Source organism: Leopardus geoffroyi, chromosome B3 (genome assembly GCF_018350155.1).
Source record: "Leopardus geoffroyi isolate Oge1 chromosome B3, O.geoffroyi_Oge1_pat1.0, whole genome shotgun sequence".
In the NCBI taxonomy this organism is placed as follows: Eukaryota; Metazoa; Chordata; class Mammalia; order Carnivora; family Felidae; genus Leopardus; species Leopardus geoffroyi.
The window spans coordinates 1,516,483-1,531,434 of record NC_059337.1 but is presented as its reverse complement, the minus strand read 5'-3'; the positions used below and the strand labels follow the sequence as shown (position 1 = coordinate 1,531,434).

The 14,952-nt window shown below is 62.6% G+C and overlaps 1 protein-coding gene across 3 annotated transcripts in view; it reads right to left on the bottom strand.

Annotated features, from left to right (window-relative positions):
• The window catches only part of FAH (fumarylacetoacetate hydrolase), a 35,174-nt gene that overhangs the window by 13,080 nt on the left and 7,142 nt on the right, over positions 1-14,952 (bottom strand). For 2 of the 3 annotated variants that reach the window (XM_045452245.1, XM_045452246.1), the window contains exons 6-13: positions 13,755-13,852; positions 13,607-13,659; positions 11,257-11,356; positions 10,444-10,574; positions 8,886-8,961; positions 7,027-7,073; positions 4,137-4,238; positions 3,878-3,995 (exon numbers count right to left, since the gene is read on the bottom strand). In XM_045452245.1, coding sequence (XP_045308201.1) covers positions 3,878-3,995; positions 4,137-4,238; positions 7,027-7,073; positions 8,886-8,961; positions 10,444-10,574; positions 11,257-11,356; positions 13,607-13,659; positions 13,755-13,852 — 725 coding nt within the window. Of the gene's footprint in view, positions 1-1,305; positions 1,510-3,877; positions 3,996-4,136; positions 4,239-7,026; positions 7,074-8,885; positions 8,962-10,443; positions 10,575-11,256; positions 11,357-13,606; positions 13,660-13,754; positions 13,853-14,952 lie in introns of those variants that run through there. The other variant, XM_045452244.1, reaches the window with a different exon arrangement.

Below are 14,952 nucleotides of genomic sequence, written 5' to 3'. Positions count from 1 at the left end.
CCGGGGATTTGTACTGACTGGTCCCTCTGCCTGGAGCATTCCCTCTCCAGACCTCGGACCGGCTTGCTCCCTCACTGCCTCCGGCCACCTGGCAGAAAAGCACTTAGAACCCAAGACACTAAGGCCTTCTCTGAGCACCTGTTTATAGCATCCGTGCCCCCCAGTGCTCCAGAGGACTTACACTATCCTGCACACTGGGGGTCTTCTCCTTGCCCCTTCACTTATTGTCTGCCCCCCACTGGAACGTGAACATCACAAGAGCAGAGGTTTGGGCTATTCTGTGCTGTGTCTTATGTGCCTAGAACGGTGCTTGACACAGAGAAGACACTTGATGAAGACAGAATGAATGAATGAATGAATGAATGAATGAATGAATGGCATGATCTGACAGGCCCTGGCACGAGGTCCGTCCGGCTCAAGAAAAGTCACCGTGGGCACGAGGAACCAGGCTGGGACTGGGGCTGCATGTTTGTCGTGGGCAGGGCAGAGGACATGGGGCGGGGCTCACTCTCCGGATCCTTGTGGGTCTTGTGGGCCAACGAGGGAAGGAAAGCTAGCCCCCTGGCCCCTTTTCTGCCCTGGCATCTGTTCAGTTCAGGTGTGTGTGCCCACAACTTGGGGGCTCTGCCCAAGGTTCACCATGTGCTGAGACAGCCACGGAGCCCGTGAACCAAGTCTGCTCCTCACGTGCCCCCGTGAGGCAGCCCCCCAAGAGATACTGGATGTGTGGGGTGCTATGATGATTTTACGTGTCCGCTTGGCCGGGCCATGGTACCCACAGGTTTGGGCCAATGTTGGTCTAGAGGCTGCTGTGGAGGCATGTTTTAGATGAGGTGAACATTTAAGCAGGTGGACTTTGAGTAAACCAGACCACCTTCCATCATAATGTGGGTGGGCCTCATCTCATCAGGTGAAGGCCTTAGGAGAAAAAGGCCTGCTCTCCCCAGAAGAAGAGGGAATTCTGCAGCAGACCACCTTCGAGCTCACACTGTAGCTGTTCCCTGGGCCTCCCGCCTCCGGCCCACCCTGCAGATTCTGGACTTGCCAGCCTGCACAATCACGAGTCAATTCCTTAAAATGCAATTCTCTACATACATCACATCCTATCGTCTCTGTTTCTCGGAGGACTCTAACGCAGGGGCCGCTGTTTCCACACCAGCGAGCGCGGGGAGGGCCGGGGTGTCTCATAGGAACGGTGACCGACGAGCCTCACTGGTCAACCGCGGAGACTGTGAAGTGGGACACACCATGACTTGTGGGTCCGATCAAGGGCACGAGTGGAGGTCACACGGGACGGCACGGGGCTTCGAGCGTGGACACCGAGCACGATGGCTTTATTTACCACTGAACAAGGAGCCAGGCCCGCGGCCGCGGACGGCGGGGATCCCGGGGCAGGGGCGGTGAGCTCACGTCCGGGATGCGCAGAGCCTCACGCGGGCAGGAGAGCGGGCAGCACTTTCCCAGCACACTGGCCAAAGCCGACGCGGTACCCGTCCCCCTGGCAGTGCCCTGGGGCGGAGGAGGACAGGGTCAGACACGCAGCTGGGCCCTCGGCAGCACGGCAAACACGACGGGCCACGAAGAGCGACCCTCCCAGAGCCGAGCCGAGCCGAGCCACGGGGGCGCGGACACGGAACGGTAGGTGCACCTGCCATCAGGGACCCTCCGGAGCCCTGGACCCGCGGCTTTCCTGACGGGCGCGCTCCGCCCCCGAGTGCGTTTGGGGTCAAACCGCACGTCTGCTGACGGAGTGCCTGGCCGCTCCGTGGCCAGGGGCCCCCCAGAACCCAGCTTCCTCATCTGCGAAGCAGATCGCGGGACGGTACCCACGGCGGGGGCTGCCACGGGCTGCCACGCCTGACACACGGGACCCGCGAACGCCCAGCGGGTGCCAGCTGCTGTGGCGGTTGCGAGCGAGTGACGGGGGCCGCACGCTCGGCCTCTGAGCGCGGCCCCTCTCTCGGGGTCGTGAGGGTTAGACGGACTATCTGGGTGAGGCCCCCGGCGCGATGCTCCGTAGGTGGGAGCTCCAGGCCCTCGATGCCCCGAAACAACGGCGAGGGTCTGCTTAGCGGAAGGGCCTGTGCGGACCGGACTCAGCAGGGAGGACACGGGAGCAGAGAGGAGGGGGCATCTGGGCTGGGATCTGATGGGTGGATAGGAGTTCACCGGGACGCTGAGGGAACGGGAGGCACACAGCCCGGGCGGGAGACGAGTGTGGGGCCACTTGTTCCGGGAAGCTGCCGGGGGAGGGGGCGGGGGGCTGAGAGCCCCGACGAGCCGTGTTCTGAGGCCACTGCGGGGACACGGACCAGCTTCCAGCCAGACAGTGACACGTTACCGCTGTGTCTCGAAGGGAGCCCAGCGTGGCTCTGGAGGACATGGACGGACACACAGACGCGTCGGCGTGAGGCCTCGGGCCCCAGGGCCCCCAGACTGGATCGCACCCCCGGGACCCCGGGCCGCGTGGAGGCCAGAGGAGCTGAAGAGGGCCGCGCCAGGCGGTGGTGACCGTGACCCCCTGCTGGGGTTGGCCCGTGACCCTGGCTCACACAAAGACACCACCAGATCCCCCCCCTGCTGCAGACGGGCCCCAAATCAGGGGCCCCACCTGCTACCCGACGGGGAGAGGGGACGAGATGCCGGCAGCCAGGGGAGAGCACGGAAGCAGCATTTGTAGAGGGCCCTCCTCCCGGCGGGGACGCTGCCCTCCGCCCCCAACTCGACACGGGTGCTCCGTCCGTCACCGGGGCCCCGCCACCCCCACTAACGCACCACCTGCTACCCGAACAAGGGTCCACGACGAGCCATCCTGGGGCGTGAGGCTGGCCGCTCCCCCCCCATTTACAGCTAGCAGGTGGCCAAGATGGGGTTCTCTCTACCCCAGCGCGAGTGACATCCGGGGCCAGATGTCACTCGCTATGAAGGGCTGTCCGGTGTAGGACGCTCAGCGGCATCCCTGGCCACCACCCAGGGACAACTAAGACGGTGACTGTCCCCTGAGGGGCGAAGCTGTCCCGGTTGAGCCCACCGGTCCGGGGGCGGGGGGGGGGGGGGAGGAGCCGCACCCAGACGAGCGGGGACCCCAGGGTCTTCCCAAGCCCCCAGGTGCCGCTGCTGGGTCCAGAGGAAAGCTAGGCACAGGTGCATTCACGCAGGGATGGAGGGACCCGAGAGGTCAGGGCGCGTCACTGAGCCCTGGACAGGGGGGAAAGCCAGCGCCCCCACCTCCAAGTGTGGACACAGAAGGTGACAGCGTAACTCCTTCTCTGGAACCCAGGTCCCGGCACGCCGACCTCACCGGCCCTTCCCTGGAAACCACCTTCGGGCTACTCCCCACCCCACCCCACCCCACCCCGCCCACAGAGTGGGAAGCTGTCCCCTGCCCAGCACGCTGCACCTGCCAGCCCACCCAGGCACACAGTCTCACCCCGCAGAGGAGCAAGCCCGGGGACACAGGAGCAGCCCCAGGCAGCGAGCTGGGCCTGACACCAGGGGTGTCTCTGCCAGCGGAGCTTCAGGGGGTCCCACCCATCTCACACCCGAACCGAAGCAGAGGAAATGATCCAGGGAAGCGAGGGGTGGGGGGACGGCTTGCACCATGCAGAGGTGAGGGTGGTGACCTTCCCATCCCAGGGCAGTCACCGCATTCCAGAGCGTCCCCCCTGTGGAGACTGCGGTTTAAAGTCCTGGGTAGCCAAGGCCAAGGCCGGTGGAGGCGGGAGGTCAGAACACGCAGACGCGGGCCCGGGGACGCCAGACTGGGGGACGAGGGAGGACAGATGGCTCTTCGGCCAGCCTGGAGCACCACACGCTCACAACGGGGCACGCGGACAAGAGAAGTCGGACGGAGCCCGCGAGGCCTGGCCGCCCTCACCTGTTATGATGACTTCATCCCCGTCCAGCAGAAACTTCCTGGTCTGTCCGTTCCCCAGGTCGATGGCCTTCGTTCCCCTCCAGGACAGCTCCAACAAGGAGCCAAAGCTTTCGGGCTCCTTCACAACACAAAAGGGAAGAAAGCCTCGCATGTGGTGAGCGTGTCGGCTGCAGAGTGGACGCCTAACAGAGCCTACGAGCCCCTGCCTCGTGGGACCGCCCGGCCACAGGGGCAGGACCGAAGGTCCTCGGAGACTCACCGGCCCGCTGATGGTTCCAGAAGCCAAGAGGTCCCCTGGCCGAAGGTTGCAGCCATTGACAGAGTGGTGGGTCAGCTGCTGGAGCATCGTCCAGTACATGTACTGAGGGTGGGGACACAGGGGGACAGGAAAGGTGGCTCACCCCAGCCTCCGGCTGGCAGCCCACAGCCACTCAAGGCAGACATCCTCCCTAGGTGTTCTCCCAGTGCCCCGAATGGCTGGCAGCAGCATAAGCTGTCCTCCCGGAGCCACCCAGGCCCCCCCACCCCAGCTGAGCCACCCAGGTTGCCCCCCCCACCCCAGCTGAGCCGCCCAGGTTGCCCCCCCACCCCAGCTGAGCCGCCCAGGTTGCCCCCCCCACCCCAGCTGAGCCGCCCAGGTTGCCCCCCCCACCCCAGCTGAGCCGCCCAGGTTGCCCCCCCCACCCCAGCTGAGCCGCCCAGGTTGCCTCCCCCACCCCAGCTGAGCCGCCCAGGTTGCCCCCCCCCCACCCCAGCTGAGCCGCCCAGGTTGCCCCCCCCCACCCCAGCTGAGCCGCCCAGGTTGCCCCCCCCCACCCCAGCTGAGCCGCCCAGGTTTCCCCCCCACCCCAGCTGAGCACTGGCTACAGCTTTGGCTCCTCTGCTCCTTCACACGTCCCCAAGAAGGCAGACCTTCTCCCCACTCACACCCTCAGTCTGCAACCTGCTCATCTGTCCTCAATTACATGCTGCCCTGCAAATGCCCCTGAATCCTGAGTTGGCAGGGTTTAGGACCTCATCACAGCAGAGGCTTCCTGTGAGCAGGCCTTGCTTGCACTGCCCCCCACCTCCCCGCCCCCCTGGGCCCCGAAGCAGACATGGGCAATGGAGCAGAATGATTCGAACAGGATGCCAGGGAGAGCCCGGGAACAAAGGAGCACCGGGGTGGGGGGACTCCGCTGGGGACGGGGCGGACGGGGGGAACCATGTGGCCACCAAGGTGCTCAGACACAGTGCAAGCCCACAGCTTCTCAGACCTGACACTTCTGGCGAAGGAAAACTTAGAAATGGGCTTGAACCCAGGAGTCCCCCCAAGAAGGCCCCCTGATCTTTCCTCAGCATAAGGAGCCCATGACAATGTCCAATTCAAAAGGACACTAGAGCAGACGGGAATACGTTGGTTCAGCAAACACCAGAAAAGGTGCCCAGCCACACTACCCCTCAGGGAGATGCAAACTGACCCCTGCACCCTCACGGACTACAGGAAAAGGCACACGGCGGCGCCTGTCGGCCAGCGGGGAGCGGCCGAGCAGCCAAAATGCTTACCTGCTGCTAGCGTGAGCAGGGACTGGCACAAGCGCTCTGGGGAACTGTCTGGAAGAGCTTCTAGGCTGAGTGTACAGATACACGTGCTCTGTGACCCAGCAAGTGTATTTCTGGATACACGCCCAACTGAAAAGTGCCCGTGTGTGCACCAAGAGATGTGGCCTAGACTGTTCACCGTAGCTCTGTACTAGCCCCGAACAGAAGCAACCCACACGTCCCGCGGACCAGAATGCTCTAGAATGTTCGCAGTAGCTCTGTCCTGGCCCCGAACGGAAACAACCCACACGTCCCGCGGACCAGAATGCTCTAGAATGTTCGCAGTAGCTCTGTCCTGGCCCCGATCGGAAACAACCCACACGTCCCGCGGACCAGAATGCTCTAGAATGTTCGCAGTAGCTCTGTCCTGGCCCCGAACGGAAACAACCCACACGTCCCGCGGACCAGAATGCTCTAGAATGTTCGCAGTAGCTCTGTCCTGGCCCCGAACGGAAACCCACACGTCCCGCGGACCAGAATGCTCTAGAATGTTCGCAGTAGCTCTGTCCTGGTCCTGAACGGAAACCCACAAGTCCCGTGGACCAGAATGCTCTAGAATGTTCGCAGTAGCTCTGTCCTGGCCCCGAACGGAAACAACCCACACGTCCTGCGGACCAGAATGTTCTAGAATGTTCGCAGTAGCTCTATACTGGCCCCGAACGGAAACAACCCACACGTCTGTCAAGAGTAGAACATTTTTGGGCGCCTGGGTGGCGCAGTCGGTTGAGCGTCCGACTTCAGCCAGGTCACGATCTCGCGGTCCGTGAGTTCGAGCCCCGCGTCGGGCTCTGGGCTGATGGCTCAGAGCCTGGGGCCTGTTTCCGATTCTGTGTCTCCCTCTCTCTCTGCCCCTCCCCCGTTCATGCTCTGTCTCTCTCTGTCCCAAAAATAAACGTTGAAAAAAAAAAAAATTAAAAAAAAAAAAGAGTAGAACATTTTACGAAATGAGATAACGAACCACCACTTCAACAATCATACACCTGCCACGTTAGAGAAGCCTGAGGGAGAACACACATTGTATGATTCCATTTCTATAAAAAGCAGACCAACTTGACGTACGGCAACAGAAGTCAGAAGAGAGATCACCCTGGTGGGGGTAGGGGGGTGGCGACGATGTGACAGGAGGGGACAGCAGGGGCAGCTGAGACGCTGCCATTCCGGTCTGGGTGCAGGCGCAGGGGGATGTTGACTTGGTGAAACTAACTGAGCTATGCACTTAGAATCTGCATTTTCCTCCCTGTGTGTTGGGCTCAAATTAGTTTACTTGAAAAGAAGAAAAAAAAAAAAAAAGTGACTTGGACCCATCCGCCCCCGACAGGACCGAAGAAGCCAGAGGCTAGACCCTCGTGGGAACATCTGCTGTCCCCTGAGAACATCACTGGTCACATCTATGCACGCATCCGGTGGGGGGTGGTCTCTGCGGCCTCTTTAGAAACAGGCCCACGCACTGCGCCACGACCGCATCCCAGGACGGACGCGATCCTCCTGTTCCTGCCGGCAGGACGGCCCTCTTTCCCGAAGGTCCAGGAAGCAGCACCCCCCCCCCCCCCCCAGGTTTTAAGGCTTACCTTAAAGTTGGACCTGCATATGGTGGCTGCCTGGCTCATTCCTTCTCCTGTTGGAAACAAGGAGCACTGACAAAGGGCCCTCACTCCATTAATGGGGGGGCGGGGGGGAAGGCATTTGTAAGGTAGATTGTTCTGTGGCCTACGCCTGCCATTGTCGGCCACGATTTCACCACAGAGCCGGGGAAGCAGTGAGCCGGCGGCCATCGGAGCCGCGACACCTGCACAGACGCCATCAGCCGGAGGCGGTGCGCGTGTTGAAACCTGTGTGCCACGCCCCCCGGGGCCCTGTGGACAGCGGGGCCGTCTGTCCCCGGCGGACTCCTCCAGGGACGGGCAGGGTGCTGCTCGACGACCTACTGCACCAGCAGTTATTAAACACCTCCTGCACGCAAGGCGCCGGGCTTTGCTGCTCGGTTCCTCGACAGGGTTGGCAACAAGGAAGCGCCTTACTCCGTCCGAGGCCCGGGCCCTGGCTTCCCGCCCGCGGCTGCACAGAGCAGGTCAGGGCCCCCACGCCTGCTCCCGCCCACACGCGTCCCGCAGATCCCGACAGGGACCGTCACGACGGCACCTTCGGGACTGCAGGGGGGAGGGGGCCTGGGAAACGATCCCTGGGCTCAGTCCTCCCCTTCTAGGTCTTTCTACATCTCCCGACACCGCCTTCTTGATAACCCCGTCCCCTCCCCAACCGGGCTCTCCCCGGGATGTTTCTGGACAGATGAAGGGAAGACAGAAACGGGCCCCAGAGAGGGTCCGTGGGTAGGAGACTAGCCCGGGACCGACAGCCCTGGGTTTTCCTCTCAGCCTTGCCATCAGCCCCCTAAGTGCCTTTCCTCTCTGAGCCTCAGTTTCCCAAAGTCTACCACAGAAGAGTGGGACTGGCTGGGGCGGTTTTGCAGCGGGCGCTACGGCAGCCGTGAGCCCTTCCTACAACTCCTCCCTCTGGGGAGCGTCCTGCTCCTGTGGGTAACAGTGCCGTCCCCTCCTGCAGGACACAGCCTGCTGCCGGGAAGCACCTCTGTCAGGGGCGGAGACGCTGCAGCTGGCCGGACAGCAGGGCCCGGCGCGCGTACATAGGTTAAGAGGAGGAGAGCGATCCAGGAAGGGCGCGGCCCGGGGTCTGTGTTGGTCCCTGGGCAAACCCTCCCCTTGGGGGCCTCCAAGGTCCCCCATCAGGAACGGAGGTGACACCGGCCTCTTCCCTGGTACCGGCTCTCTTCTAAACCTTTGCACGACACCACGTCCTTTACCCTCACGACCACGCGGTCCAGTCAATGCCATCACTGTCCCATTTTACGGATGACAGACTGAGGCCCAGACGGGTTCAGCCCCTTGCCCAGAGTCCCACAGCTAAGCAGAGCCATGGTCTGCAGGGCCAGGCTCTTTACACTAACGCTCTACTGGCCCTCGGAGCTGAGCCATAGAGCCACCGGGGGTTGTGGGCCGTGGGCCCCGGGCCGTCTGCGAGGCTCTCGGGGCTGACTCGGGGTAGGGTGCAGGGGACAGGGTGTGTGGCCGCAGGGAGCGGAGCCAGGCTTCCCGACAGGCATGAGGGAGGGGTCACCAGTGGTGTGTGAGTGGAGGCTGGGGTGACCCTGGCTGCGGTGGGGGGGCGGTGCTGGAGAGGGGACTCAGACAGAGGAGGCAGGTCCCAGACTCCGTGCTTTCTGGCCCTAACAGTCGAGAGCTCAGCAATACGTCACCAACGTCCTGTGGGCCCAGTGTGGCATGCTTTGCAGGCGGGGTGTCCCTTCCCCCTTTCCTTTGCAAGACCCCCATGGGGCTCTAAGGCTGCAGTGGGAGACACCCTCTCACCAGCCACCCTCTGCCCCCCACCTGGACACAGTCTCCGAGCGTACCTTTCAGGGTGACAGAGAGGTTGATGTCGAACGTGTAGGGCCGGTCGTGGCGGAGATACGGCAGGGGCTTAGGGTCCTGTGAGGGCAGAGCAGAGCGCAGAGGGCTGCTGGTTGAGGGGCTGCGCGGGCCCAGGCGGGGCCCCCAGCAGACCAGCTCCCCAGGCACAAGGGGGCTGACGTAGGACTGTTCCTGGACGGCAGGGACACTGGTGGTCACATGTGCCGGGCCCTGGGAAACGCAGCCGAGGCGGGAACATCCGCAGGTCGAAGGTGCAGGGGTCGGATCAGGGATGCCCCAGAAAGCCAGGGAGTGGAGCAGGGGGTGGGGGTGTGGGGGGGGGGGGCCAGAGATGGGGAACAAGACAAGGCCAGCGGGGGAGGCTGGGGCAGCAGCGGCCGAGAGGGGCGCCCCGTTGGTGCAGGATGCGGGTGGAGGCCGCCGAGGGCCAGGCCACGAGTCCGCACATCAGCCCAGCACGGTGTTTTCCTGAAGCGCGACACACGAGATAATCTGGGATGACTTTAATGGTTATGTGTGTGTTTTTTTTTTTTATGATGAACTTGGTGGCTGGTGACGCCAGTAGGACATAGAGAAAAAAAAAAAAAATCTAAAACAAAAACACCATCCCTGTCTTGTCTAAATACATTTGAGTTTAAAAACAGGAGCTGCTTTACAGGAAAACATCCAAGAAACAGCAGGCGGGAGTAGCCAGAGTTATGAAGACCCTGCGAAGGTGTTTGCGCAGGGGGAGCCCGAGATCTCACGTGACTGGGAGGCACGGGAGGGGTGTGGCCTGGCGGGCAGTCAGGGGGTCCCGCCAGGGAAGGGGGCAGGCGTCGGGGGCTCACCCAGGTGGGGAGAGCCAGTCTCAGAGAGGAAAAATGACGGATGGGGCGAATCCCCATCGCGAGGAATCTGCTCACAGGGAAAGACCCCAAGCTTGCTTTTAGCACAGCAGACGTGAGCGCGGGGGGTGGGGGGTGGAGGGTGGGGGACAGGGTGGGTGCGAGAGCCCCAGCAGGGGGAGGCCGGGGGTCAGTGATGGGGGAACGGCAAAGGGCCGTGTGCACCTGAGCATCGCAGGCCTTGGGGAGACATGGAAGTCGGTGGGAGGAGAGCCCTGGGTAAGAGTAGGGGCCGCTGGACAGGTCACAGGGCGTTCCTGCGGGCGGCTGGCGGAGGTGGGGTGGGGGCCTGCGAAGTGAGCCCCCTGTTGCCGGGCTCCAGGCTGCATCCTATCAGGGGGGATCCAGGGGGCGCCGTCCCACAGAACAGAACTCTGCGACCCGGGGAGTTGTGCGAGGTGGTGGCCCCGGCCAGGACCCCTTCTTCTGCCAGCTGGCCGGTCCCCCCGGCCCCAGAGGATTCTGAAGGCCACACAAGAACTGTGCGGGGGGCAGGGAAAGCACAGGCAGAAGGAGCGGTGCCCGGCCTGCCTGAGGTCACACGCGGGCAGGCCGGGGGCACAGAGCTTCCCTCCGGGGTCTCGATGCCGGGTGTGCCCGTGGCCTCGGGTGGAGGGGCCTGGCTCTGGAGCCGCTGCAGAGGTGAGCTCACCTGCTCCGGGTTGGGCACGGCAAAGGGCAGGAGGGCGTCCATGGGCACCACCCACGGAGAGATGGTCGTGCCGAAACTCTTCCCCAGGAACGGCCCAAGGGGGACGTACTCCCACTTCTGGATGTCTCGAGCTGCGAGAGAAGGGCCGAGCCGGGCTCACAGAGGCTCCGGGGCCTCACGGTGAGCTTCCCTCCTCCGCGGTGCACGGGCCCCAGCCAGGCTGCCCACGGCCGGGGACAGCAGCATTCGGTGCCCAGGTCACTGTGCCGAGTCACAGCAAGAGGCAGGCTGACCCAAGGGCAGGTGGGCCGTCCCCCCACCCCGAAGGGGCTAGAAACTCGTCATCCACATGGGAGGCAGACGCTTCTGGGGTCTCTGGCACACAGCCCAGGGGCTGAGAGTGGCTGGATGCTGGGCTGCTTCGGTTCAAAATCTCAGCCCGACCTCCTCGCCCGCGGCATGGGAATAACTGTGTCACCAGCACCCTGCAGGGATTCGGCACGGGGCCCAGCCCATAAGTGCTCACAAGGGTTAGCCAAGAGGTCAGCCTTGTTCCTACTGAACTCACAAGAAAACGATCAGAGGGGGGAGGTACCTGCCCAAGGGCTCAGAGCTGAAAAGTCTGCGTGGAACCCAGGCCACACCCCCCCCCCCCCACCCGACCTGCACCAGACCCGGGAACCATCAGGCCCGGTGACTGCCTCCCTGACATCTAGTCTTCACCCAGGGCGGAGTGCTCCCCAGGGCGGAGTGCTCCCCAGGGCAGAGTGCTCGCAGGGGGCCCGGCCTCAGGACGCCCACCCCTGTGATTACCGCTCCAGTCGTTCATGAGGACCATCCCAAAAATGTGCTCGTGGGCCCTGGAGATGGGGATCGGCTCTCCCAAGTTGTTCCCGGGGCCTACGAAGAAAGCCTGCGAAGAAAGAAGGCGGTCAGCATCGGCCCCCTGCTGCCCCTCACTTGCCTGGAGGCAAAGGTCAGGTATTTCCACAAACCCACCCTTGCTGGAACAGAGACAGAGGCCTCCAGGCCCGCCCTGCCCCGCCCCTCCCTCAGCACCCCTGCACACACCCCATGTGCTGCGATCTGACAGCTGTGTGAGGCTGCGGAAGAGACACTTCTGGGTGGGCACTCATGTCAAGAAAAGTCCAAAACCTGCCTCCATAATGCAGCCGAGGAGAGAGCCAGATGGGGTACCCCCCCCCACACCCCCCGCCACGCCCCCCCCCCCCCCCCCCCCGAGAACAGCATCACCAAGAACGTGTGCAGGAACCAGCTGGATACCGAGACGGGGCAACGGCCGTCAAAAGCACACGGCATCAGCTACGACCTTCGTAAAACCCGAGCCACAGCTTTATTTGTTCTGCGTGTCTGAACGTTGCAACTTCTTTTATCAAGATTTAGGACAAAAAAAAAAAAAAACAAACCAAGGGCACCAATTTGTATAGGACCTGATCCCCATCGAGTGGAGGAAATCTGTGCCCCCCCCACCCCCGGCCGTCTTTCCACACACTGGTTCCTTTCCTCTGGTCCACCTGCGGTCAACCCCCAACACGGGGCCCATCTGCCTGCGGGGGGCCCTGTGCCGGTGCCTCAGGCCGGCAGACCCCCTCTTGGGGTCCACGTGGCGCCCCCTTGCAGGAGGCAGAGGGCTGGCTGGGAAGGCCTTGCTGGGACTGGGGGCTCTTTGCAAGCGGACACACATTCCTTCCTCTGGACGGAACCCCAAGACATCGCAGAGCAGAACTAGAGAGATGGGGGCTCCAGCCTGCCCCCACCTTACCAGGGGGCCCCCAACCCTTTCTCCTCCACCTGCCATGAGGAGACACTCAGCGCTCCCAGAGGCCTCACCTAAAACCACCACGGGGAGCCCCCGCCATCTGCCCGTGCGCCCCCATCACGGGGGGGGGGGGGGGGGAGGGGGGCGGGGCCTGGCTCTCCACGACCCGCTGGCCTAACACACTGCCCTGCAGCCAGAGTCCTCCTCCAGCCTGGCATCTCCTGCCTGTCCCCTCACCTCGGGGACTTCCGAGTTCCTCATCCCTGTCAAACGCACAGCCCTGCAGCGCAAGGGAACCCAGAGTCAATGTCCGTGTCCTGGGGGTGATGCTGTGGGATGGCCACGCGGGGGACAGCGTGTGCAGGGGGTCGGGGTCTCCCTGTATAACTGCTCACAACCGCACGTCACTCTACAATTACCTCAAGATAAAGAGTTTAGGGTAAAAAAAACGTGCAGCCCTGAAGTCACCCCGGTTCTGAGATCACATGGGCCCGGGCACAACCTCAGGGGAGCTGAGAAGTGTAGTTGATTCTTGCTACGCATAGGGTTTATATTCTTTTTGTATTAATTTCTGTTTTAGATTTATTTATGAGAGAGAGAGAGAGAGAGAGAGAGAGAGAGAGAGAGAGGGCGAGCAGGGGAGAGGCAGACAGGGGGAGAGCATCCCAAGCAGGCCCCACACTGTCAGCGCAGGGCCCGCTGCAGGGCTCGATCTCCCCACCTGACAGATCGCGACCTGGGCCGAAGCCGAGTCTGATGCTCGGCGGCCTGAGCCTCCAGGTGCCGCGTGCAGTGATCACATCCACGAAGTCCACACTCACACTGCATGAGCAGATGCAGACCCACCGCTCCCGTGGAAAATGCCGGGCCTCCGGTCGCACTCACACCAACCGGTCCGAATCTCACCTCGCCTTGCGTGTGTTTCTGTGTGAGGTCACCCCATCGAACGTCTCCCGCTGACTCACTAACACGAGCGCTGAGCGCCCGCACATGCTGTCTCTGTGCTCACTGACGCGAGCACTGCACCCGAGGGGGGTTTTAAACAGCGAAAGCACCCCAAAAAAGCACAAAGATGCAAAACAGCGTGGCCTTACGTGGTGAGAACGCCACCCGCGTACAGCAGGGGCTGAGCAGAAGGCAGAGTGTGGCCCCGTCCAGCCCCCGCAGGGAACACACCATGGGGCCTCGAACTCCTTCCCGCTCCGCGTGGGTCCCAAGTGACCCCTGCGGGCCCCGCGAGTACTGGTCTGGAAGTTACCGGTTCGCTTTTAGAAAGTAGGAGAGCTCGCAGACACAGAGCTTGTGGAGGGTGGAGGGCCCTCCCCGGGAGCACTCCCGCCCCAACGCCGGGCACAAGCCGCGCCCAGGAAGCACCCCGCTCACCATCTCCAGCTCCATATCCAGGAGCTTGCAGGGGCCAAAGACGGGGGGCTTAGCTGCAAGACACCAGAAGGGACGGGCTGTTGTACGTGCTGGGCCACGGGACCCGCCGTGTGGGGACACAGAGCGGGGACCCGTGAGGGTCACTTACCGTCGTCGGGTCTCATCTGCCCCGTGGGCCTTCGGATCGGCGTGCCTGACACCACGACGGAGGAAGCTCGGCCGTGGTAACCCACTGGCAAGTGCAGCCTGCGGAAGACGGCGGAAGGAGGTTACCGTGACACGCGGTCAAGGTCACTTCTACAGTTTGCAAGCTAAAAACAAAAAGCAGTCGAAACCCGCGGGGCGCCTGGGTGGCGCAGTGGGTTCGGCATCTGACGCCTGGTTTCGGCTCAGGTCGTGATCTCACGGTTCTTGAGTCCAGGCCGCGCAAGGGGCTCTGTGCTGACAGCAGGGAGCCTGCTTGGGATTCTCTCTCTCTCCCTCTCCCTCTGCCCCTCCCCTGCTCACTCGCGGTCTCAGAATAAATAAGCTTAAAAAACAAACAAAACTCAAAAGGAATTGCTAAGTGTCCGTACCACGAACACCGCTCAGCATTAACATGGGAGGAAACAGGGCTCCCGGGGGCTCAGTCGGTTAAGCGTCCAACTCTTGACTTCAGCTCAAGCCCGGATGCCACGGTCATGGGAGCAAGCCCCACATCGGGCTCCACTCTGAGTGTGGAGCCTACTTAAGATTCTCTCCCTCTGTCTCTCTCTCTCTGCCCCTCTAGCTGCTCTCACACGCATGCACTCTCTCCAAAATAAAAATTTTATAAAAACAATACACGTGTTTGGCTTTATAAAAACGTCGAAGTGCTATACTGACAAAGCACAGGAGAAAGACGCCACGTCGGGAGAAAACACAGCGCACGACGCGGCGAAGGGCTAATTTCTATTAAACGTGAAACATTCTTCCAAATTAACGAAAGAGCGGTGACCGCCCGGAAAAGCCGGCGGGGGGAGTGCAGGAATGTCTGTGAAAGACTATGGAAGACGGAGCAGCGTGCTGCCCCGGGAGAAGGGGCTCAGGGGTGGGGCCTGGGCCGATCACAAGACGTAGGTGCATCCTGTGTAATGAAGGGCTCGCACATGCGGCAACAGGAGGCCCGGGGCCCCCTCGTGCCACGCATCGACAGGCCCGTCTGCTCTCCCCTGCGGCGGCAGTGGCCCGTGGCTCCCGCCGGAGTCTCCCCTCCCTGCGCACCTGCAGTCCCAGACTCACCGCCTGGCTCCGCGACCCTGGCCTTGCTGCTTAACCTCTCTGGGTCGTTAACCTGCTGTCTCTTTCCTTCTTCCTTCCTCACCTTG